At 31.5% G+C, this 26,168-nt stretch overlaps 1 protein-coding gene and 1 long non-coding RNA gene across 3 annotated transcripts in view; both read left to right on the top strand.

Moving 5' to 3' along the window:
- The window catches only part of LOC111699655 (double-stranded RNA-binding protein Staufen homolog 2), a 37,917-nt gene that overhangs the window by 6,479 nt on the left and 5,270 nt on the right, over positions 1 to 26,168 (top strand). For both annotated transcript variants that reach the window (XM_023470378.1, XM_023470377.1), the window contains exons 7-15: positions 1,273 to 1,398; positions 1,991 to 2,073; positions 4,115 to 4,210; positions 5,656 to 5,784; positions 6,181 to 6,402; positions 8,909 to 9,007; positions 20,319 to 20,486; positions 20,701 to 20,766; positions 22,741 to 22,899. In XM_023470378.1, coding sequence (XP_023326146.1) covers positions 1,273 to 1,398; positions 1,991 to 2,073; positions 4,115 to 4,210; positions 5,656 to 5,784; positions 6,181 to 6,402; positions 8,909 to 9,007; positions 20,319 to 20,486; positions 20,701 to 20,766; positions 22,741 to 22,899 — 1,148 coding nt within the window. The remainder of the gene's footprint in view (positions 1 to 1,272; positions 1,399 to 1,990; positions 2,074 to 4,114; positions 4,211 to 5,655; positions 5,785 to 6,180; positions 6,403 to 8,908; positions 9,008 to 20,318; positions 20,487 to 20,700; positions 20,767 to 22,740; positions 22,900 to 26,168) is intronic.
- On the top strand, positions 13,443 to 18,596 carry LOC111699656 (uncharacterized). The gene is made up of 3 exons (XR_002764795.1): positions 13,443 to 15,733; positions 16,797 to 16,860; positions 18,538 to 18,596. It is a non-coding gene; the product is annotated as an uncharacterized LOC111699656 (long non-coding RNA).

The following is a 26,168-nucleotide window of genomic DNA, read 5'->3' as shown; positions in this document are numbered from 1 at the left end:
TCTTAAATATTCCAGTCACAACATTATTTTCCATAGTCACTTAAAATTTTGCTAAACGCCACTTTCTAGTTTATTTAAAAAATCGAAATGAAGTAGAACTTTTCCCCTCTCACTAGTTGACTAGTTTCCCCCTCTCACTAGTTGACTAGTTTCCCCCATCTCACTAACTAGTTGACTAGTTTCCCCCATCTCACTAGTTGGCTAGTTTCCCCCCTGTTGACTAGTTTCCCCCTCTTACTAGTTGACTAGTTACACCCCTCCCTAGTTTCCCCCCTCTCACTAGTTGACTAGTTACCCTCCTCTCTCTAGTTTCCCCCCTCTTACTAGTTAACTAGTTTTCCCCCTCTCACTAGTTGAATTCCAACTCTTTCTAGTGGGGAAATGTCCCCAATCCCTCCCTCCTCCCTCAAGCCACTGCTGTTAAGGATTGAGTTCCGATACGTAGCATGAGCTGGTAGTTTTATTCCCGTTTCTCGTAACGTCTTGGATCATTGATATTACTTAATATATAAAAAATATCAGAACATCATATCTCAACCCCTGAATAATCACATCTATATTAAAATTAATGATATGAGAATTAATAATTTATATTACGAAATAACTGAAATGATAAATATGCAAATGTTTGTATATTTCTTGTAAAACTTCATATTCGTAATATTTAAACAAATTTAAACTTCACCAATTATATATGTATGTATATCTTTGTGTGTGAAGGAATCTTTATAATACTACATTTTTATCTGTTTTTTTTTTCTTTTAAATTGAAATAAACTGAACTTTTTTTTAAAGTCAAATAATAAATACTTTGAATTTAATCTATATATATATATATGTTTTTTTTTCTGAGAATGTTGGTCATTATAAACTTAAGTTAAATATCTGAAAAGATTTTCAACTAGAACTTTTTTTATTAGCTTAGGAGCTCCTCTTTTAACTTTGTAAAATACATTTTGTAACGTGAGTAGGAAAAATTTTCAACTAACGTTCAACATTAATTTTCTCTGATAAAAGAAGAAACCACAGTCCTGAATATAAACCTACTCTTCTAGAGCTGAGACCAACAACTCTTTTAAATTTAATATCATTTTATTTTACAAATCCCCGATTCAATAAATAATTGATTGATTATATAATTAATTGATTAAATGATTTACATTGTTCGTGAAGCATCTTTGAAATAAAATAAGTATAATATTTAATTGTATATTTTTGATGTAACAAGCCATGTGGATATTAAAAGAAACTTACAATAATAAAATGTTTAAGGAGAGGGAGCGACGGCACAGGCAGCGCGGCATTGCGCCGCGTCCCAGGCGTTAAAGGCTCTGAAAGATAAAAATAGCGGAGAAGGAAAGTCCAAACTTGATCCAACTTCTAATCCATTTATTCCAGGTAAAACGACTAAAAATCATAATCATAATTTTTAATGTTATTTTTGGGATGAATAATAACGTTTTGGATTTTTAAATTATATATGTTCAGGAGTTGAATATGATGAATTATAAATGTTCAGGAGTTGAACATGATGAATTATAAATGTTCAGGAATTGAACATGATGAATTATAAATGTTAAATATTATGAATTATAAATGTTCCGGAATTGAATATGATGAATTATAAATGTTCAGGAATATGATGAATTATAAATGTTCAGGAATTGAACATGCTGAATTATAAATGTTGAATATGATGAATTATAAATGTTCTGGACTTGAATATGATGAATTATAAATGTCCAGGAGTTGAATATGATGAATAATGGTCAGGAGTTAAATATGATGAATTATAAATGTTCCGGACTTGTATATGATGAATTATAAATGTCCAGGCGTTGAATATGATGAATTATAAATGTCCAGGAGTTGAATATGATTAATTATAAATGTTGAGGAGTTGAACATGATGAATTATAAATGTTCAGGAGTTGAACATGATGAATTATAAATGTTCAGGAGTTGAATAGGATGAATTATAAATGTTCAGGAGTTGAATATGATGATTTAAAATCTCCGATATCTCTGGTTCATGAGGTTGCTTTGAAGCGGAATTTACCCGTAACTTTCACGGTAAGTAACAAAACCTAAAGATAAGTACCAAGTGCGAGGAGACTTAGAGTTTTTGAAGTGTTTATATTTTCTTGATTAATGCTTTTCTTTCTATTAGAAATGTTTAGGGGTTTAATCGCTAAATGGAGAATAATAATTTATAGTGAAACTGATTCAATTTTGGTTCAAAGTATTATAATAGGTGTCAGTTGACCTCCCCCCGAATATCGAAAATTACATTTCTCTTTTTTTTCGAAATCCAAATAACCTTTTGATATTTTAGTTAAGTTAAGGCAAATTTTCATATTTTTAGATAAAATATTTTTAATTTTGAAATACTCTGGAAGCTTTGAAATTATGGTATTTCACATCGTTAAATATTAAACATATTAAAATATAAACTTTATTTTTAACTTTCAGTATTATTGGAGAAAATATGTCATATTTTACAGTTAAAAAATCATCTGTCCCCTGTCCGTTACACTGAAATTTACTCTATTTCCTTCATTAATTAAAATTATTTTTTTACAGATAATGCATCCTTTTGTTTTGCTATTTTCCTTGTCCAATGAGAGTGCAGTATACTAGTCACGTGATACAGACAGACACGTGACCACTATACTGCATTACCATTGGTGGGAGTTCTGGTGACGTAATACGGGCTTATAAATAATATTATCAATTATATCTATTAAAAATAAAAATTATAAAATAATAATTGGAGAAAACCTAAGTTACAATTAGGTTTCTCTGGGAAATCTTCGTTTTCAGATTGGTTGTGTATTTGCTGATCTGTTTAAACCTACTATTTCTATACAAAATTGTATATATATATATATATGAATTTTCATATAAATTTGAAACAGTTTTATGTCAATTTCTCAAGACAGGAACTTCAGATATAACTTAAATGGGTCGCGATCAAGAGCTAGAGTGATTAGCTGTCAGTCTATACCCCCTTTCATTGTTCTTTTACAGACTCTTTAACTCTAATCACAACATAATATCTATTTTGAACATTTTTACGCCATTTTTATTCCTTCGATTATAAAGAGAACATTGAAAGACATTTTTTTGTTATTTTGTAAATACATAATATCTTTTCAATAGCTTGTAAGAGAAAGAAGACACGTTTTAAAACGAACAAAATACAATCTTATATAAAAAATAGTGTTTAAAATAAAAAACCTTAACATTTTCTGAGCTTTTAGGTCAAAATCAAACTGCGACTACGGCGCGCCCCTCCTACATGTCCCAACGCACTTTGCGAACTTTTTGCCTCCCCCCCCCCCATACTAAGTCCTAGATACGGGCCTGATGAGGCAAAATATAGTTTCTACTATAGAATACATTGCATTAATTATGATTATAATAAAATGTTTTAAATTTAAAATCAGTGTAAAATTCCAAGTTTTGAAGACATTTTTTTTATCTTTTAGACCTTATACCGTTAAAAAGAAAGAAATTTTTATTTTATTTCTTTTCTCACTACCTGTCAATACAATATTTTATCAAAAAAGATTCCAAAGAATTTATTTTATTTAATTTATATTGCACACCGTCATCGCTATATATATTATCTTATAAACATCCCCATAAATTCTCAACTGTAAAATTCATTAATGTTATTAACCTTAACTAAGTATTTAAAAGTAGATTTGGGATAAGAAAATATACATCTTGTTTTTTCCTTATATTTGATTTTTTCTTTGTTTTTACTAATTTTAATTAAGGCAGGGATAAACATTTTTGTCAAAAAAAAGAAAGAAAATTTTTTTTTTCCCTGCATATAAGGAATGTGTGTGAATTAAGGGACTTAGAAGAAAATAAATGATTTCTTAGTTTAAAAGAAATTGGAAGTTTTTAATGAAGGGGCAAAGCCCACGTACCCGGTTAAGAAAATACTTATTTTATCTTACAGGGGTAGCACCTGTCCCGTTGCCCCCCCCCCCATAATTAGTAACGGCCCCCGGTATGGGGGAATCGGCCAGTTGATGACCAATTCGAAAATCATTATCCCCCCCCCCAGTTGTTAGGTGAAATATATATACCCTGATTCTAGGTTGTCCGGGAGAATGGGCCTCCGCATATGAGAATGTTTCTCACTAAATGTTCTGTTGGAGATCTCTACGCCGAAGCAGAAGGGAATGGGAAAAAGGTCAGTGTACCAAGTGTACCCAAAATCACGACTAGTTTTAAAAACTCTAAATTAAATTTGGATACATCATTTTCGTCGTCCTGAAAACTTTGAGTTGATTTAAATTAGGAGAAAGTTTAGCCATGTTTTTGTAAATAAATGGCTATTCTAGGTAATAATCTAAAGTATCTTTGAGCTTATTATACTCTTCAAGTCTGGAGAATTCTTATTGCTAAACCTAGTTTGTGTCATAAACCTTTGATGGCTCAATACAGAACAATCCTGAACTATTTGGTAAAGGATGCACAAGGTTGATAGACTTAGCCGTAAAAACGCCAAGAAGTAATACTGCGCCTATACATTATTCGAAATGTGTAATCTATAATTAATAAAACGTTTCTTTCAAAAATGAAAATGAATTAGATATATGTAACAAAGGTATTCCTGTGATCTAAATTTTCTTACATCCATAATATATTCAGTAAACACGATTTTTTAAAATAACTTAAAAGGGAGTATAGTAAACTTAAGTTTGTGATTTCATCTTGAATTTTAATTTGTTTTTGTTTAATATGGGAATTAATTTAGTATGCAAACTTATTTTGCATCTTTTAATGTGAAAAGTTATTCTCTGAAATCTTGTTTAAATATAAATATAGAATTTAATTATTTAAATATCTGAAACTAAACGCAATTTATCAAACTAGAATTCTTTCTGTTTCCATCATTCCCTTGTGATCAATTTTACCAATACAACTCTTACAATTTCTACACTTTTATCTTATCCATCGGGTTTCTATCTTAGGTTTTTTTTATTATAAAATTTAGAATACTCCTTAATCAGGGTGTTTCGTGTCTCGCTTTTCAGTGATAATAATTATTTTAATTTTTGGAAATTTTTTATACATCTATGAACAAAGTAGGACACCATACTGCAGATATTTTCTTTTGATGGGCAACTTTTTTGAGGGGATATTTTTGAATTATGATCTGCCCAAAACCGCCCTAGTGGCTATGACATGTCCCATAAAAAATGTAGGCCCAATTGGTTAAGCCATATTTACGATTATTGTAAATAAACCAACAACGTGCAAGGCATAACTTTATAATTGATTAAAAATTGAGATAGGTGAACCTGGGTTTGTTTTTAAGTTCATTTAACCAGCTGTTTAGGAATTTGATTTATAAACCTTTCGATCTAAAGGAAATTTGATCTAAAAGTATTCTGATCAAAAAAAAATCTAAATCTAAATCTAAAATGAATTTTAGACCTAAGTCTACACTTAACAAAAGAAAATGGAATTTGATCTTGAATTTGATTTAAAATACATTTTTTTCAAAAATTTAATTTTTAGATAACATTTTTGCCTCAAAATTCTAAACTTACTTTCTAAAAATTAAGAACTTGATCCGCATAAAAAAATGAATTTGATTTTAAACACTGAGCTGACCTTTATAAATTCCAGGTTTCTAAGAAGAGAGCTGCAGAAATGATGTTAAGTAAATTAAAGCAGCTTCCACCGGTTGCCAGTATTACTCAACCTAAGCCCAGAAAACAGACTATGACGAAAAAGAAATCAAGAAATCTAATAAAGGTGAGTTATATCTTTACAATTCTTCACTGTTCAGCACATTTTTATTGGTTAAATTTGGCTTGCTTGTCTGTCTTTATCCAAATCAAATCAAAATGTTAGGGTTGTCTTACGTCCATTCTATAATTCCAAAATGACTTTATCCAATAAAAATCAAAACAGTTGAACCTTAATCGGACTCAAATTTTTTATGGCAACTCACACGACTTCAGGGAAGGTTGTGGAGGATTTAAAATAAAAAAATTGTCTTGAAAAAAGTTGATAAAAATAAATATTTATAGAAAATTTTTGAAAATTTGAGTATTACTCTTGGGAAGAAAAAATGGCTTCTAAAAACTTTAGAATTAAATGCTTAAATTGTTGATAGAAGCCTAGTTAATTAAGCATTGCCTGTTTCAGGAGGAAAATGATGAAACTGCGGATTCTAAGCAGACCGTGAATCCTATATCTCGGCTTATCCAGATTCAGCAGGCTAAGAAGGAAAAGGAACCAGTTTATACGTTGATTGTTGAGCGCGGATTGCCGCGTCGAAGAGAATTTTTCATGAAGGTGACCGTTGGAGCCAATTCAGCGGTAGGGTCAGGGCCTAATAAGAAAGTGGCCAAGAGGGCAGCAGCAGAGGTAGGAATCAAACATCAGGGGCGGTTTCAGGAATGTATCCAGGGGGGGGAGCTAACATTTTTTTTCTTAACAGAGGGGGAACATCCGTTGGGACCTGAAAACAACCTGAAATCCATAAATTTCATTGGTCCAGGTTAAAACTGTGAATTTCTTAATTTTAATATTATTTTAATAGTTCACTAACTAGGTTTCGGTGATTGATACTTTCTGAAATTTCAGGCTTCGATGTCTTCTCATCAAACTTTTTGATAAAAAATTCATGAGTTATGTAATAAAAAATTCAAACAATTTATAAATTGGTAAAATATTATTCCTAAATGTGTTTTCTGAGAGAGACATAAGATTAAATTCGTTGAATAATATTATGGAACGTGATAACAGCAAGGGAATGGGAATAAACTACGTCTTTACTAACTTGAAGTGTGAAAAGAAAGTAATTGATTTTGGGATTAAGACTTTCTAAAGAAAGTTAATCCGTATATAGGTTTGCAAATTCTTCTCGCTCCTTATTGTTTATACCGCAGGGCAGGGTTCCTCCCAGAGCAAATATGGGTTAGTTTACTTGACCCAACTAACCTGCCACTTTCAGATTTGGAAAATTACTGCAAATTTTTGAGCAGAAACGTGCCAATTTTGGAGAATAATCTGCTCATTAAGAGATCAAATATACCGATTTAGTGGAAAAGTCTACCAAGAAACAAAAGAAAATGCCAATTCTATTGGCCTATTGTCAATATGGGCATGGCTCAAAATTGATTAATAATCTGTGAGAGGGGGGGGGGGTAAAATTTCTGACACTTTTTGAAAATCTGCCACATTTTCTTTAAACCTGACCTGACACAGAAAACCTGGAAGGAACCCTGCTGCAGGATTATATATATATTTAACTTTCAAACATTATTTGCGGATGAATTTCGATGATCCAGGAATGAAAAACTGCAATTTTGTAATTAATTAAAAAGGCAAGATTTGTAATTAGTTTTGATTCACTTGTTTTTTCCTGGTCAAGGGTGGACGGTTTAAACTGAATACTATATGATATGCAAGAAAGAAGTGTAATCTACTCCTAATTCTACAATTCTACTTCTTCACCTCTTTTATTGAACATTGGCGATTAACCACCCTTTAAAAATGTATTTAAAATTGTCGACGAAAATTTCATTATTTTCGTTTTGAAAGGAATTGAGTGTTTGCCACAAATTCTGATTTTCAAATTGCTATATCTTTGCAACCTGATGGCCTAAACCTTTAATATTGCAAACCATTATTATTTGATCTATGATAATTCATAGTTTGAAATATCTATGGTACTCCGACATTAAAATGCAAAGATATAGGGATACAAAAATCAGAGTTTGTGACAAAAACTCAATTCCTTTATTTTAAAAAGTGTTCACTCAAAATTAAGTTCGTAATCCCTTTAAGATGCACTTCTTTCAGTGCAACTAAACTTCAGTCAATTCTTGGATAAAAAATTCATTTTCTTGTAATATAAACTTTAATGTATTTCTAAAGTTCAACTCGAAATTTAACATTTAATATATATTAAAAACATGAATTTTGAGATCAGTGTTACAATACCCATCATTGAGTTATTTATGTATTTAACTCCATATATTCTGCTCCCCCAACTAAACTTTTGCTCCAAACTATACTTAAACTCCATATATTCTACTGCTCCAAACTTTAACTTAAACTCCATACATTCTACTGCTGCAAACTATACTTGAACTCCATATATTCTACTGCTCCAAACTATGCTTGAACTCCATATATTCTACTGCTCCCGTCTATACTTAAACTCCATATAATCTACTGCTCCCAACTATACTTAAACTCCATATATTCTAATGCTCCCAAGTTTAACTTTAACTCCACACATTCTACTGCTGCAAACTATACTTGAACTCCATATATTCTACTGCTCCAAACTATGCTTAAACTCCATATATTCTACTGCTCCCAACTATACTTAAACTCCATATGTTCTACTGCTCTCAACTATGCTTAAACTCCATATATTCTACTGCTCCCGTCTATACTTAAACTCCGTATATTCTACTTCTCCCAACTATACTTAAACTCCATATATTCTACTGCTCCCAACTATACTTGAACTCCCATATATTCTACTGCTCCCAACTATGCTTAAACTCCATATATTCTACTGCTCCCAACTATACTTAAACTCTATATATTCTACTGCTCCGAACAGTACTTAAACTCTACATATTCTACTGCTCACAGCTATACTTAAACTCCATATATTCTACTGCTCCCAACTATACTTAAACTTCATATATTCTACTGCTCCCGTCTATACTTAAACTCCATACACTCTACAGCTCCCAACTGTACTAAAACTCCATATACTCCACAGCTCCCAACTGATACTTAAACTCCATATATTCTGCTGCTCCCAACAATGCTTAACCCCCAAATATTCAACTGCTCCCAACTCTGCGTGTACTACATATATTCTACTGCACCAATCTTTTGTATCTAGGCTCTGCTCCAACTGACTGGTTACTCTAGACCCGGAGCTGTTCCAACTAAACCTGCTCTAAAAAGTCCTGGAGAACCCAGCTCGGATAAACCTAAAAAGGTAATTTTAAATCTATCCAGACAACAACTACTAAATATCAGAATTGTTTTAATTTTCTATTTGAACTTTTTTCGTTTACTTCATCATTATTTAAAAGAGAAGGTATTTTGATCACTTATGGAATGTTTAGGTTTAGGTTAAACCTTTCATTAAAAAAGATATTTAAAATGCACCATATATTGTTCAGTTGAAGGGCACACCATTGAAAATTCATCATATTGTTTTTAAAAAATAGAAATTAAATTTAAAGTTTAGATTTTATCCTTCAGAGACTAGAGCCTAAAACGTGAGAAAGGAAATATATAAATAGATTTCGAGATAAATCATTCTACATCCCTGCTTCTACATACATTTCATATTTTCTTTTTTACAATTGGATACAGTTTTTATTTATGCACATCATTGGGGTTGGGTTTAGACGCAATTATAGATAAGAAAGTGTCTCAAAACTTTACGTAAAATAATATACATTTAAAGAATGCTAAAAACCTAAGTAAACCAAGGTGAAGCCATAAAATTATAAAACCCAAGAGAGTAAAAGGTTTGAACGTATGTTTGTGTCAAGTATTCTACTAGTGAAACTAAATTGCATTTACATCAGAAACTGGTGGGAGGAATAAAAGTTATCTTAAAGGGACTGTACGCATATTTTCATACTAAAGATGGCAATGCCTGACTTACACCGGTACCCTTGAAACCTTATTTTTTTCAAAAATGTGAAGGACAACGTCGTTTTCCTGACTCCAAGAGTGTTAATTTCTGATAATTTATCCATTAATTCTTATAAACAAGAAATGCGCAAATCACTTTCGCCAATAACCCGCAAATGAAAATAAACAATTTAAAAACTTTATCAGACTTAGTTTTTAAAGGTTAACGTTGTAAATTGGGCATTGTCATATTTTCATGGAGGGTTACTAGAAATTACGCTTACAGTCCCTTTAATCAATAGTTATGAGTAGAACGCGCCCAACCCTTCTATATCCAAAACCAAACTCCTCTTCGTTTCACTCATATTGGTACAAACAATAAGACAGATGAAAGTGAACCTTAAATCCTAAGAACCTGAAATAGGATTAGATAACTAGGTTTCTTTTCTCCGGGGATAAAATTATCCTTGAACCAACCGAGGATAAGAATTCAACTCGAGGATAAATCTTTCTTCGTAACTTTAATCCTAAGTTCTTCTCTTTTCGACCAAATATATTTATGTCTTAAAGTTATTCGAGTTCGGCGTAAGTTCAAGTGACCCTGCATTTAATGAGTTGTACTCCTGATTCACAACAGTACCATTAAATCCTTTATCCGACCAACAATGAGGAAAATATCGTCGATTTTCTTTCTGAATAAAAGCAAATTTTGGCAATTTCCGTCTTTGTCTCTGCTGCATACATCCGCTGTAACTTTTATTGAAAAACTGGAATTTTCAATAAAAAATTAAGTTTCCATTAAAATTAATGAAAAGATTAGAATATATTAAGATACTTCAAACACTGAAAGATGAAGGATATCGCTTCTTTCCATTTAATATTTTTAATCTTAAACATGTAAATTCTTTTTCTTAAAAATATGTTTTATGGTAAAATATTTTCAATTTACCCCTAGTGTGTAAAGGCTCAGATGTTTGTGACAAGCTTTATATCTTATTTTACAGATGGAGAACAAAAGAATCAACTCTATGTCTTGTCTCTAACAACTAAAGTTTAAAACTTTTAACCAGGGTACTAGTTTCCAAACTGTTAACCAGGAAACTTCTTTAAAACTGTTTAACCAGGAAACTACTAGTTTCCAAACTAAAGAGCAGGAAATTACTTGTTTCCAAACTGTGAACCAGGGATCTACTAGTTTCCAAACTAAAGAGCAGGAAATTACTAGTTCCAAAATATAGAACAGGGAACTACAGTTTCCAAACTAAAGAGCAGGAAATTACTAGTTTCCAAACTGTGAACCAGGGAACTACTAGTTTCCAAACTAAAGAACAGGAAATTACTTGTTTCCAAACTGTGAACCAGGGAACTACAAGTTTCCAAACTAAAGAGCAGGAAATTATTTGTTTCCAAACTGTGAACCAGGGAACTTCTTTTAAAACTCTTTAACCAGGGAACTACTAGTTTCCAAACAAAAGAGCTGGAAATTACTTGTTTCCAAACTGTGAACCAGGGAACTAAATGTTTTCAAACTGAGAACCAGGAAATAACTAGTCTCCAACCTGTGAACCAGGTAACTAAATGTTTTTAAACTGAGAACCAGGAAATTGCTAGTTTCCAAACTAATGATCAGGGGTTCGGATTCCGTTATGCCCCCCAAAATATCTTTGTTTATGAGAGAGAAAGTTATGTGTTTTTCATAGAAGCATTTCTAGTCAGCAGGGAGTTTAAATAATCAATATAAATACAACATACAAACTCAAGTAAATTGAACAATGTCACATTGTTGTTTACTTACTCTTGCCGATATTTACTTAGTATATAAATAAATTAATCTTACTTCCACTCCTATATAGGTTTACTTGGCAAATTAGTTTTCCCTCTTTTGATTTGCAGCAAAAATAACTAATGAAAGTAGTTGAGAAATTATTGCTGTTAAAAGTTTAGAAGTCTGCTCCTTTAACTTCTAATAAATGCTTTAAGTTTTCATCTTAAACAAGACAGAAAATAAGGGAGGGGAAGGGGATGCATGGTTGCGAAATATGTAAGGTGGGAGTAGGGGAACCTCATGTCTAGAATAGAACCTGGAGAGAGAGGCTGAACCAAGGAGAACATCTCTCCCATACCTCAGTATTAATCTCATCCTTCTCCTCTTCACAACATAATATTCATTCTCTCATACCCCAGTTTTCACTCTCCAAAACATTAGCATTTATTTTTCATCCCCTTAGCATTTACTCTCCAAAACCTTAGTATTTACTCTCCAATACCTCAATATTCACTCTCCAAAACCTCAGTATTTACTCTCCAATACCCCAGTATTAACTCTTCAATTCCTCAATATTCACTCTCCAAAACCTTAGTATTTACTCCCCAATACCTCAGTATTTACACTCCCATACCTCAGTATTCACTCTCCAAAACCTTAGGATTTATTTTGCATCCCCTCAGTATTTACTCTCCAATACCTCAATGTTCACTCTCCAAAACCTCATTATTTACTCTCCAATACCCCAGTATTCACTCTTCAATACCTCAATATTCACTCTCCAAAACCTTAGGATTTATTTTGCATCCCCTCAGTATTTACTCTCCAATACCTCAATGTTCACTCTCCAAAACCACAGTATTTACTCTCCTATATCTTAATATTAAGATTTTAAATTGTCAAAATAATTCATCATAGTCATGTTATTATCTGAAGACTCACGACCAGTGGTCAGAGTGGCGACTTGTTTTCAATAGTAAAGTTAAAATTTGCTCCAGTTTTTTTCTTTTTTAGTTTCTTTAAAAGTAAAAAAATCCCCTGTATATGGACACGACTTCTGAAAGCTTTAGTTGATTGAGGGGGAGTTTATAAAGAATGAAATAGACTAGATCCCAAATATCTTAATTGTGTTAAGAAACTTTTTATTTTAAAATAAATCTAAACAATTAAAAGATTAAGAAAACCGTTGAACAGATTTACAAAAAATTTAGAATTTTTGTGTAAACTGTGTAAATATGGTCACATTTGTACAAAATTAGAATTGCAAAATTTTATAGATTTTTCTTTTTCTGTTGAATTCTGCATATTTATATTCTCTTGTAGAATGGAACATGCCTCTGGCTGTCATACCATTATGACAAAGCTAACAACGTCAGATTTAAAAAGTGGTTTCTTCAGAATATTTTTTTTATTCAAAGTAAATATTCAAGGAGAAAAATACAAAATTAGGTAGTAGTAAAAGAGTTTATTTTCATATTTTGATTGATATATAATCTACTTTGGCCAACAGATTAAAACCTGTTGAGTAAACTAAGTTCACTTATTCCTTTGAAATAATAAGATATTCCACCATTTTAGATTGAACCTCTTATTTAAAATATGAATAAATTAATATGAATCGTTATTACTGATTTTTTTCTGATGATCATTTTAGGAAAGTATTGAAAGTTTCTGAGTAGTTTCTTTGATTGAGCCAGTTGTTAGCCATGATAAGCCGGGAGGTGCCGACCACAGCACTAACGATCGGGATGTGCTTCTTCGAGCAAACTCTGTCCTTTTTACAGGATTGATTCCTGGGTACCTTTACGTTAAGTAAAAGGTTTTATATATATAAGTGAAATCCAGGGTAAAGCTTAGTTGTAGTTGTCACCTATAATTCTTAGAATTAAATTTCAAAGTTGCGAAGGATTTTGTTATCTTTAGTCGAATTTAAAGAATTTGAGCGGCGGTTTAAATTTAAGCCGTGGTTTAAATATGGTTGGTTCCACTTAAAATTGTATCAAATGTTTCAAGATTTAAGCCGGCGCTTAATTTAAACCGGGTTTTGGCGGATTTAAACCGTGGCTTAATTTCTTTAAATTCCATCTCTAATCGTTTTAGAGATACACAGGGTTACCACTAAGGATAAGTCTCTAGAGACAATCAAAAATGTACTGAATTTGCAGTTTTGGTTCCCAGTAACTGTTAATTATTTTATTCTTTGTCAAATTATCTTGTATACCATTATTATGATTATGATTCGGATACCTTTAGCAATAAGATACACGTTGGTCTCCTCCTAGCTGATATATTCTATTAGTGTACTAGTCTAGAGCACTGAATAGTAATTTGGGAGGGATATAAATATTTAAACAGTGTTAGAAGTATTTATTTATCATTACATTTAGAAGAACAGAAAGATATAGATATAGATTAGATATAGGTATTGGTTTAGGTATAGGTGTAGGGTGTAGGGTATAGGGTGAAGGTTGCAGGGTTTAGGGTATAGGGTATAGAGTATAGGTATAGATTAAAGATAGGTATTGGTTTAGGTATAGGTGTAGGATGTAGGGTATAGGGTGAAGGTTGCAGGGTTTAGGGTATAGGGTATAGAGTATAGGTATAGATTAGATATAGGTATTGGTTTAGGTATAGGTGTAGGATGTAGGGTATAGGGTGAAGGTTGCAGGGTATAGGGTATAGGGTATAGAGTATAGATATAGATTAGATATAGGTATTGGTTTAGGTATAGGTGTAGGGTGTAGGGTATAGGGTGAAGGTTGCAGGGTTTAGGGTATAGGGTATAGAGTATAGGTATAGATTAGATATAGGTATTGGTTTAGCTATAGGTTTAGGGTGTAGGGTATAGGGTGAAGGTTGCAGGGTTTAGGGTATAGGGTATAGAGTATAGGTATAGATTAGATATAGGTATTGGTTTAGGTATAGGTGTAGGGTGTAGGGTATAGGGTGAAGGTTGTGCAGGGTTTAGGGTATAGGGTATAGAGTATAGGTATAGATTAGATATAGCTAGAAAAGGATGTTGGGTACTTGACATTTTCTCAACTAAGTTCAACCTAGTAATAGAAAATTAACTGGCGAACTTTTCATTTTCTAAATAATGAGTAGTGCAGTGCGCGGCCCCACTCTAGGCCACCATTAAATCATCTCAGGGCCCTTAACATGTCTTAGCCTAACTCATTATGAACCTATCTCAGTCAAAAAAAAGCATATTTACCTTATTCGGCAAAGTTTACATTTTGGGTGAGTTACTACCCTGGTTAAAATAAAACAGACAAAAATTATTTCATAAGAATTAAATTACAGAAAATTTGAATTTGACAATTGTGCGATAAATGAAATAATGTTTAAATGAGAAACTAACCAAAGAAAAAAAGTGTTTCATTTGTGAACAAAAAACTTTGTTCTCTTGACATTTCCTCTCAAATTTTGGCAGTAAGATTTATGTAAACTTCCTGTGTAAACAGTTTCAAATGCACTTCCCCCTTCTCACATTTATCCAAGTTTAAATCTATTCGAAATCAGTAAAGAAGATTCTTTAAATCTTAATATAAAATACAGAACATTTCCAACCATTGTTTTTAGCCTGCAGAATTATCTTTAAACAAAGGGATGGGTCTGTTCTTTCATTTAACGATTTGTCTGCTCTGTGTGTCTTCAAATATCTGAACATTCACTTAAATTAAACCCTTTGTCAACAATAAGAAATACATATTGCGTAGAATGAAGATTCTACCTGTTGATTTATGTTGAGAAAATGTCCAGAAAGGATTTACTTTTCCTACCGCTTTTTTATTTCCTAGCACTTTAATTTATCACTACATATATGTACACATATATTTATCATTTAGTCTTATATTGGTTTCTATATTGTGTACTAAATATTATCATTATAGGACGAAAATTAGGAAAAACTCTGAAGAATAAGATGATATATTTTTATTCTCCTCTTCACCACACTTGGACATATCATTTTTCCACACTGTGCCACTGTAATCTCTTCTTTATTGTAGGATTAGATTAAAAAATGGAATAATGCATACTAGATAAAGTAGAATCTAAAAGGAAAAGGAAAAAGTTGCCACGTTGTATATTTCTGCTTGTTCTTGAATATCCTCATCTAGTTTCTCAATACTACTCTATGATATGAAGAAAAAACTGGCTTGATCTGAGTCAGCTTTAGACTAATCTGTGGTGTGAACAAAAGACTGGAGGGATCTAAGCAACTTTAGACTAGTCACTAGTGAGAAAACGCCAATTATGGATCCTAGATCAGCACAAGAACCCAAGCTTGGGACGGATCCTGATGAAATGGTGTGAGGATAAAATCCAAAAATCTATATTTCTAAAATATTTTAAATTAAATCCAATCCAAATATGAATAAAATTCTGAATTATTTCAGATTTTCAAGCTTGATCAAATTTCAATTGATACTGTCTTCAGTCTTTCCTTTTCTGTTTCTATTACACTTAACTTTAAACATAATTCTCAAAGCAATTGAACATTTGTTGTAACTTCAAAACTTTACCATATTTGATATATTAGAGTATGGACTAGGGTTTCCGGGGTAACTCAATATCTTATTGTATGCACTTTGCAGAATTTCAAGATTAAATAAATGTAAGATATTTTCCCATCTTAAAGGATCTGTATACATAATTATAAGTGACTCTCTGGATCTTTAACCTTTAACTTAAAATTTATGATTCATCTAAAAAAAATGATCATTTGTGCCTGCCAATTTCCAGAACGCAGTTAGCGGATTTTTTGGAAGTTAAGCTTGATAACTAAATGTACCATGTTTGAAGTTTATTTAGATAACCTAAGATATTTCAGATTTGTTCACTATAATTTTAGAAAAAATAACAACAACATGAAGTTGAAAACTGAAGCAAAAATCAGCTCTCTCACAAAATATTATTAAGAGAAAGTTGTTATTTTTCAAAGCTTACTTGCTTTTTTCTTTGAAAAGAATATTTTCAAAATGTTATTATTGTATCACTTTCGTAAAGTCAAAAAACATACTTTTGTGAGACAAATCTAAATATTCGGATCATGTTTTAAAGTTTAAAGTAAAATTAGCATTTTGAATTTTAACAGAATTCAAATTCGAGTTTTGAAAATATTTTTTAAAAACATCTTTTTTTTTTGGTGTTAAGTGTAAGATAACAAATTTAAATTGTATGGATTTTAACATAAATTAAAGGGTTGTTTTTTTGGTAATCGGAAAAACTAATCCATACTCATTTTTGTTCTTAAAATATTTACTTTCTAAAAAAATAAAGATTTTTTTTTTCTCTGAGTTAGAAAATATCTCGTTAATCTTTATGATATAATTTCTCCCTGGATTCTTCCAACTTTTGGATTTACTTTAAGAATGTTCCCATTTTGTCAGTCCTTTGGGTAATCTTCTTTGCTATGTGTTTTCTAGTTTTCTTAGGTTCATCTTACAGTTCATTATTTACACCAATATTAAAATTCAAGGTTCTTCAAGTTTACAACATGGTTACTAGGTCATCAATGGGGTAAATATTTTTACTACCTTTTGACCAACATTACCAAATTAATGACACACACTCTGCAAAGTTTTAGTGAAAAAATTTGCATATTTTATCTCAAAAGACGATATTATTTTGTACTACTTTTTCGGGAAATGACATATTTTACTTAACCATGGGTTCCCTCGGTCAATTCTGCCTCTTCAACCTCCTAGCGATGGATGTTCTGTAGGCAAAATTAGTCTTGGGAACTCTTGGTAAAGTAAAAATCCATTAACTTACCTGTGAAGTAGTTGAAATAATAAAAACCACTAAGTGGAAACTTATTTTTTGAATAAAAACTAGAATCCAGCCCATTGTGTATTTAGCATATATTTTTTCTTTTCTGGCTTTAGAAACAAACTTACATATCAAAATAAAATAGTTAAATGATTTTTGGAATTTCTCAAAATAAAACTATGTTTCCTAAAACTCAAGTTTTTCTTTTAAACTATACATATTTTTACTTATGATTATAAATATAATTACCTTATTGGCTTTTTTTCTAGTTTTCTTCCAAATTTATTATTGCAAATCTATATTCCGAATAATACTTTTGGTAAATCTTTTTTGATATTTTAAAAGAAATTGCATTAGGAACAAAATATCTTGAAGATTAACACTCTTCATATTATTTAAATGTAAATAATATTTAATTCAGGGAACCTACCAGCTGGTTTCAAAATATCAGAATTAAATCTTAAATAATTTTAAAAGCCATTTGAAGCGCAAATCTCAAAGATTTTAAAAACCTGTTGTGGATTCCTTTGTAAATCACCTTGTAACACCTCTGAAATACAAAAGAAAAACTTTTTTGTAAGGTATAAAGTTTGCCTAAACTTTAGTCGAGAAAAGGTTTAATGAAGTCTTAATGAATCTTAAATTTTCTGTTGTTTCCCTGTTTAAATTTTGGTTCCATTAAGCTACATAATTGAAATTTCTAAACTCTGGTGTATACCCTGAAATTTCTAAACTCTGGTGTATACCCTGAAATTTCTAAACTCTGGTGTATACCCTGAAATTTCTAAACTCTGGTGTATACCCTGGAATTTCTAAACTGTGGTGTATACCCTGAAATTTCTAAACTCTGGTGTATACCCTGAAATTTCTAAACTCTGGTGTATACCCTGAAATTTCTAAACTCTGGTGTATACCCTGAAATTTCTAAACTCTGGTGTATACCCTGAAATTTCTAAACTCTGGTGTATACCCTGAAATTTCTAAACTCTGGTGTATACCCTGAAATTTATTAACTCTGGTGTATACCCTGAAATTTCTAAACTGGTGTATATCCTGAAATTTCTAAACTCTGGTGTATACCCTGGAATTACTAAACTGTGGTGTATACCCTGAAATTTCTAAACTCTGGTGCATACCCTGAAATTTATAAAATCTGGTGTATACCCTGAAATTTATAAACTCTAGTGTATACCCTGAAATTTCTAAACTCTGGTGTATACCCTGAAACTTCTAAACTCTGGTGTATACCCTGAAATTTTTAAACTCTGGTGTATTATACCCTGATGACCCTGAAAGTAAAAATTTTGAGGTCAAAAGTCCAAACTGTAAAATGTTTCCAGTTCTTTCACTTTGCAGTGAATATAACTGTTCCTGGTGCTCATTCTGCAAACAAGGAAATTTTACATCTTTTTCATAAATCATTTAAAATTTTTTTTAAATCAGAACTATCTATCATTGAAGTTCTTGCTTCGTATATCGACAATTCTTCTTTAAAATATTTTCAAAGTAATTATAAAACTTGCCTAAAATTCAAATTTTCTAATCCTAATATCTTGGTCACCTAATGCTGGAAACCTTTGATATTTCAAACTTAGGCTATTTGATCTAACAGCATTCATAGTTTGAAATATCTAACGTCTACGAAATTGGATTGCAAAGATATAGGTATTAGAAAATCAGAGTTTGTGACAAAGANTATTTTAATATATAAACATATTCTTTCCTGATTTTATTATATTTTAATATATATACATATTCTTCCCTGATTTTATTAATATTTTAATATATAAACATATTCTTCCCTGATTTTATTAATATTTTAATGTATAAACATATTTACCTCAGATTTTATTAATTTAAACCTTCTAATCTACGTAATATGTTTATTTTTCAATCTAATGATAATTAATCTTCCTTAGATGTGAATAATAATTGAGTTTAGTCTATATTCTTCAATCTGGAGGGGGGAAGGGGATAAGGGAAAACATATTTTGTGAAAAATTGGGTAGTTTACGCAATATTTTGGAAATATTTTAAAAATCAACGTATTAAATTTTTTTGTTTAGGGTCAAAATTAATTTTTACTACAGCAATACGATAGGAAAACCAAAATATTGGGAAATATGGTTCTCATAGCTTACACTCATCATTTTCTTGATTTTCAAGACAATGAGATTTTTTTGAGATTTATTTTCTGACGTAAAATCTTGGTAGATGAAATCCATCTTTCACTTCGTGCACCAGCTCCCAGTAGTCCTAACAGAGGACGAATATTCACTACTCCCGACTATTCAAACCAGGAGTTCTACTGCTAGTCTAACTGAAGACGATTATTCACTACTGTGCACTATTCAAATCAGGAATTCTACAGCTAGTCTGACTAGAAGACGAATATTCACAACTGCGGACAATTCAAATCAGGAATTCTACTGCGAATCTGACTAAAGGACTAATATTCACAACTCCGGACTATTTCAAAAATGAGTTCTACTGCTAGTCTGACTAGAGGACGAAAATTCACTTCTCCGGACTATTCAAATCAGGAATTCTACAGCTAGTCTGACGAGAGGACGAATATTCACGACTCCGGAATTTTCAAACCAGGAGTTCTACTGCTAGTCTGACTAGAAGACGAATATTCCCTATTCTAACTATCTAAAACAGGACTTCTATTGCTAGTCCGACTAGAGGACGAATATTCCCTACTCTGACTATCAAAATCAAGTCTTCTATTGCTCGTCTGACTAGAAGAAGAATATTCACTACTCCGGTCTTTTCAAATAAGATCTATACTGCTAGTCCGACTAGAGGACGAAAGATCACGACATAAATACTATTTCAATCAGACATGTGGACTAATCCTAACGACCTCAGGATTAGAGGACAAATATTCACGATCTCTGGATTATTTTATTAGGAATTGATTTTTTAGTCCGACTTATCGGGACTACAATAACTATTATCCAGGGAACAAGAACTAATAATGCCTCTCTACTCAATTCGTAGTTGGAGATATCATTTTAGTATTAGAGAAATTATCTATTCTTGGACGCTGCTACATCTGAACCTGCTTCTAAAATCTACATCTAGGATTCAGAACTTAACCCAGACATTATTTCAGTTAACATTCGTTGATGACTTGAAGATCGAGGATGGAACTTCAGCTGGTTCTGTTCCTGTCTCCAGTTCTCCAGGTGGTAAATCTAGCACAGGAAGCGGACCTGCAGGACGACAGCTAGTTCCTGGCCTACTCTACATAGACGATAAAACAGCTAACATCAATGGAAAGGTAACCTTTGTTTCATTCGTGTAGTTCTTCAGTTTAATTATTAATTAATTGCAGTTATTTTTTTATGTATTAAAGTTTATTTACCTTTCAACTTAAAGTTTACACAAGTATTGAGATTTCTTTTTGGTGCATAGATATATTTTCTATATTCAATTTCTGTCCAAAACCAATATTTTTCCAAGAATAAAATTTAAATTTAGAATTTGATATTTAGGTCTCTAGTCTAAAGGTTTCAAACGGAAAACTTTCTGCTGAGTGTAAAAGTCCATCTCAGTCCCAGGTGAATATAGTTTCTACGGAATCATGTTGGATTCAGGGGATAAATAAACTTATAGAAGGGAAGGGGGTACAATTTTTATATTATAAATACATATATCCTCCAACTGGGACTTTCGATATATTTGAGTAAAAAAATGCTCTTAACGACTGAACAGAAATTTTCTTGGTGTTTCCGAGGTCTGATAAAAGAAATGAGTGAAGTAAATAAGTGAAGTAAATAAGTAAAAAAATATTGTAAATGTAATGAATGGCATAAAAATTGCAGGCTTTATCTTAGATCGATATATCTGACATTTAAAAATTTCGCAATTTCGACTCTTCATATGTTCAATATTACTGATTTTGCTAAGATTTAAAGGCTTTTGAATAGATTTGAATTTTGGTTAAAATAAGTTCCATCAACTCTTTTCTTTCTCTTCAAGGTTTTTTTTATTCTATTTCTTGTTGACATTTCCATGATGTGAAGGAAGCTGACAAGAAGTTGAGAGAAGTGTTGAAATATTTCACACAAATTATGAATTTTAATTTAACAAAGTTCAAACATTCAAAGTTTGGATATCTTAAAACTTAAAGGGACTGTTGGCGTAATTGCGAAGATATCAATGCTGGATTCACAACAGTACCCTTGAAACCTTTTATCTGATCAATATTGAGTGGAAGAAATTGTCATTTTTCTAGGTTTAAAAGTATTGAATTGTTATAATCCTTAAATGTTTTCCTGCAGTCACTTTTGTAAATATGGCAGGTTCATCTTTGCATTGAAGGGTCACTTGAAATTTTGCGTAGAGTTCCTTTAAATGTTTTCTATGATAGTTATAAAAGGGTTATTCATTAACCTTATTATTGACTTGGAAACTAAGCATTGTGATTGTTGGCATTGATCCTATCTTTCTGTAAAATGTTGATGCTAAAGATCTTGGCCTGCGTTGCCTGGCATTAGCTGTTCAACAATTTCGTTCATTTCCTCTTTATTTGTTAAGGAACTGATCAAACTCCTTAAACTTAGTAAAACCCGGTCTTAGCGTCTTCTTATACCCAAGTAAAGACTTGGGTTCAGGATGGACTTGAGTTTAGTAAAAACCAACCTCTTTGGGTTTTTCGCTCTTTAGGACTCGGGTCTTCAAACGCTGATGATCGTAAATTTCGTAAAACTGCTATATTGGTATATTTAAAATCTCGGGAATAAAGGTATGAAATAAACATACTTGAAAATAATGTATCTACGAAAAGTTCGAATTTTCGAAATTTACATCTCCTCGTCACAGCTGATCTGCTATTAATCTGTCTGCTACAGAGAGAAAGCTTGTTAAGCAGTCTCTCATTGGTCCAATCAGAACAAATCCTGACTTGGGTTCTATATGAGCCCAAGTTCGTGTTTTACTCGGGTTTAAGCTTTTAAAATCTCAGCCGAGGTTGCAAAGATACAAGAGTTAAAGTTTGTGTCGACTATTTAGTTCCTATTCACAATTTATTTTTCCAAGTTTTCTTCCTTAGAATTGAAAACAAACACATAACATGCACCGAGGGCTGACCCCCCCCCCCCTGAAATGTCTAAAAAGGCCCACATGTTGGGCAAATTCCTGTAAACGCCCCTGGGCCCTGGGCACTGAAATATGAAATATCTTTTTAATCTAGAAATATATAAATTTTCAAAGTATCATGAGAACCAAATATATAATTTACCTGGAATTTAAATTATTTGATTTTAAAAAAATTTTTACATTTTAAAGTTCTTCGAACCATGTTTTGATATGTTCCTCCGGAAATTTGTATCATCGTTCCATATAATTCTTCGAAAAAAATAAATGTCCATTTTCCCTGTTACATTAAAACGATTTCGCTTTAATATGTATTATGGGAGAAAATTTGAACAAAATCAAAAATATAAACTATTTAATTCATGAAATTAAAGAAGAGAAAATTTTTTTTTAATAATATCAGAGTAGATATTTACAGATTATATGTTTTTTTTAAGGTTGCTACCATTGCAAAAGAACTGCTTGATGCAGGGACGTCACCAACCGCCGACAAGATAGCTAAAGAGGCGGGTACAAATCTGCCCGCCCCTGTACTAAAACTTCCTACGTCAGGGCAAGGCGTTTCATCCAAAGAACAGCTTTCATATCTAGCTCAGGTTGGTTTTATATCAGGACTTCAGTTCTGGTCGGGTGCATTACTTTAGCTGATCATGACCGTTATGATTATGTTCTTTTTTAACTACCATTATCAATATCAATATCAATATCGTTATATTTATCGTTATCGTTATCGTTTGCTGTTGTTTTTGTTGTTATTGTTGTTATTGATGTTATTTTTATAATTATTATTACAACATATATATATTTACATATTTGGTTATATTATAAAAATGTTAAATCTTCCGTTAAAGTATTAATAATCTCTGACCGCGGGACTAAACCTGAAAATCCTGATTTCTGCGAGACAAGACTAATCAAGTTCTCTGAATATTATTAATTCAAGGTGCTTAGTGCCACGGGTTCCATTTCTCAACTTTACTTTCTAGTTCTTCTTGCAATCAGAAACCCTTTTACCTCTGAAGGCTAAATCATTCATGTCAATTATGCCAAATGATATTAAACATCGGTAAAGTGTTAAAGGGACTGTAAGCGTATTTTCAAGTAACCCTCCATGCAAAGATGGTCATGTCCGATTAAGATTGGTTCCACTAATAGCGTTGTCTGATCAAGTTTAGCTTTTGTATTATATTTTTACGATTATTAGAATACCCTCGCTAAATTTATTTTGTAAACCAATTCCTAAATTATATGGGCGTTGAAGCAAAATTATAAATTTTTCATTTTCTAGTTTTGTATGGAAATTTTTGATTAGTGACATTTTTATATTTTGAATAATATAAGGAAAACCTGAGGTTAATATTCTCTTAAGGAATTGACATTCTATATTGAATATTATATCAAGTTATTTCAAATTATTTTCTATATTTTAAATAAATAATTTTTTAAATCTTCAAACGTAAATGAAATCATAATATACGGACTATGAATATTGAATTGCAGTATTGCTTTCAAAAATTAGGTTATATTTTCTATAAAAATCTTAAAACCAGTTTTTTTTTGAAATTTTATCTCTGAAAGTTTTCCAGTTGTGCTCAAAGGAAATTGAATTTTCTTAAAAATTTCTAATTTCCGAATTAATTTTGTATTCAAACTATTATCCTTCCTTGTAGCCTGTAGAACGGTATTGGTAAGTTTTGATAAATTTGAATCTTAGAAGATTGATTTATAAATATTTATAAATCTCCGTCATTCTGATAATATTTTGATGAGGTTAAAGTTAAAAGTTTTCTTCACCAACCCCCCCCCCCCCCCCAGGGGAGCTCAAGTTTTCTTTAAAGTTAGGTCCTATACTATACTCACTACAGGTCCTATACTATATACACTACAGGTCCTATACTATACACACTACAGGTCCTATACTATACTCACTACAGGTCCTATACTATACTCACTACAGGTCCTATACTATACACACTACAGGTCGTCCTATACTATATACACTACATGGGTTGGATTTTATTCTAAAATTCTATTTGAAGAAAAGAACTTGACTCAAGTTATATCCTTTTAAAATTCTATCCAGTTGGGGATATAGCATATCAAAGATTTTTTAAAATTGTAAGATGTAAGATGTAAGATGTAAGATGTAAGATGTAAGATGTAAGATGTAAGATGCAAGATGTAGGATGCAAGATTTAGGAACTGAAATGAAAAGGAGACAACCTTGTTCTTAACACTTGTTGGATGAAATGTTCTTGAAGGATTTTCAGCTTTTTTTACTTTTGATACAATTTTTTATTTAAAAAAAATATGTGTTCTGCTTTATTTTTTTGAATCACATTGGATTTTAAAAAGAAAAGACCAAAATGTTAATCGGTAAACCAAAAAAGCTCACACAACAAGTAATAAAATGGAAAGAACTAACTCCAACATGAACCAGTTCCAAGCGTAAAGCAAAATTTATATAATTAAAGTTGATTTTTGGAAAATTCTTGATGTTTAAAAAAGTTAAAAAATTAATTACTGATGAGTTCTGTGGGATGATGTGAGATGTTTTGGTCTACCGTAACATCCAGAGATAATTTCAAGGATGCTCGAGGGGAGGAAATTCTGAGTTGAAGCATTTTTCGAAACGTCTTCTTTATATAAAGGATGTATGGTGTAGGATATTAGATGTAGGATATAAGATGTAGGATGTAAGATATAGGATCTAAGATAAAGGATCTAAGATATAGGATGCAAGATGTAGGATGTAGGATGTAGGATGCAAGATGTAGGATGTAGGATGTAGGATTTAGGATTTAGGATTTAGGATGTAGGATGTAGGATGTAGGATATAGGATCTAGGATGTAGGATCTAGGATGTAGGATGTAGGATGTAGGATGTAGGATGTAGGATGTAGGATGTAGGATGTAGGATGTAAGATATAGGTTGCAAGATGTAGGATGTAGGATGTAAGATATAGGATGCAAGATGTAGGATATAGAATGCAGAATGTAAGATGCAGGATGCGAGATCTAAGATACAAGGGGTAAAAATGTTATATGCTTGATGGAAGATCTAGGATGCAGGATGTAGGATGCAGAAAGTGGAATGTAGAATTCAGTAGACAGGATTTAAAATGCAAGTTATAGGATGTAAATGCAGGATGTATGATGTAGAATGAAGGATGTCCCAAAAGAGCTCTTGTTTTTTTAACTTCTGGATTCATTTCTACCGGTCAAAAACAGCCTGATTGTCACAAATAGTTTAAATATGGTTCTTCTTCCTCCCACTAAAAATCTTTTTTTCTGAGTCTGACTCAGCAATATACTGTTCGATAATATCCTATTTCTAATTTGTTAGATTATCTATTCGAATAATCTTAATATTAGCTTGTTGATGTTCCCTTGGAGGTGGGAGATCCTTGCCTTTTAACATTATCTAAAGAAAAATCATTTTTAAAAGTTCAAAAAAAAACAAAGAAAAAATTAATAAAATTGTAAAAATTCCTTTTCCTTCCTCCCTTTTCGTTCATATATATACCTAGTAATAGAAATAAACTAAATCTTTTTTATGCATTTAAAGGTTTTTGAACTTGGACCAGATAATACTGATCCATAAAAATAAGAAACCAACATTTAGAACTTTTTTCTGTAAAAATTTATGCACTAAACTATACAAAAAAATAATGTTTAGAAAAATTATAAGGAAAAAATCAACAAACAAAGAAAATGAGCCTTAGCTACAAACTCAAATTTTCCAATCGTTATATCTTTGCAATCTTGGTTAGACTTTTGATAATTGAAACTTAGACTTTTTAATCCATTTGAAATTCATAATTTGAAATGTTAAAATTCTACGACATTGGGTTGCAATGATACA

The sequence above is a fragment of the Eurytemora carolleeae genome, unplaced genomic scaffold, assembly GCF_000591075.1.
Source record: "Eurytemora carolleeae unplaced genomic scaffold, Eaff_2.0 scaffold279, whole genome shotgun sequence".
Classification (NCBI taxonomy): Eukaryota; Metazoa; Arthropoda; class Copepoda; order Calanoida; family Temoridae; genus Eurytemora; species Eurytemora carolleeae.
The sequence above is the reverse complement of the archived record's forward strand: the minus strand, read 5'-3'. Positions and strand labels throughout refer to the sequence as shown.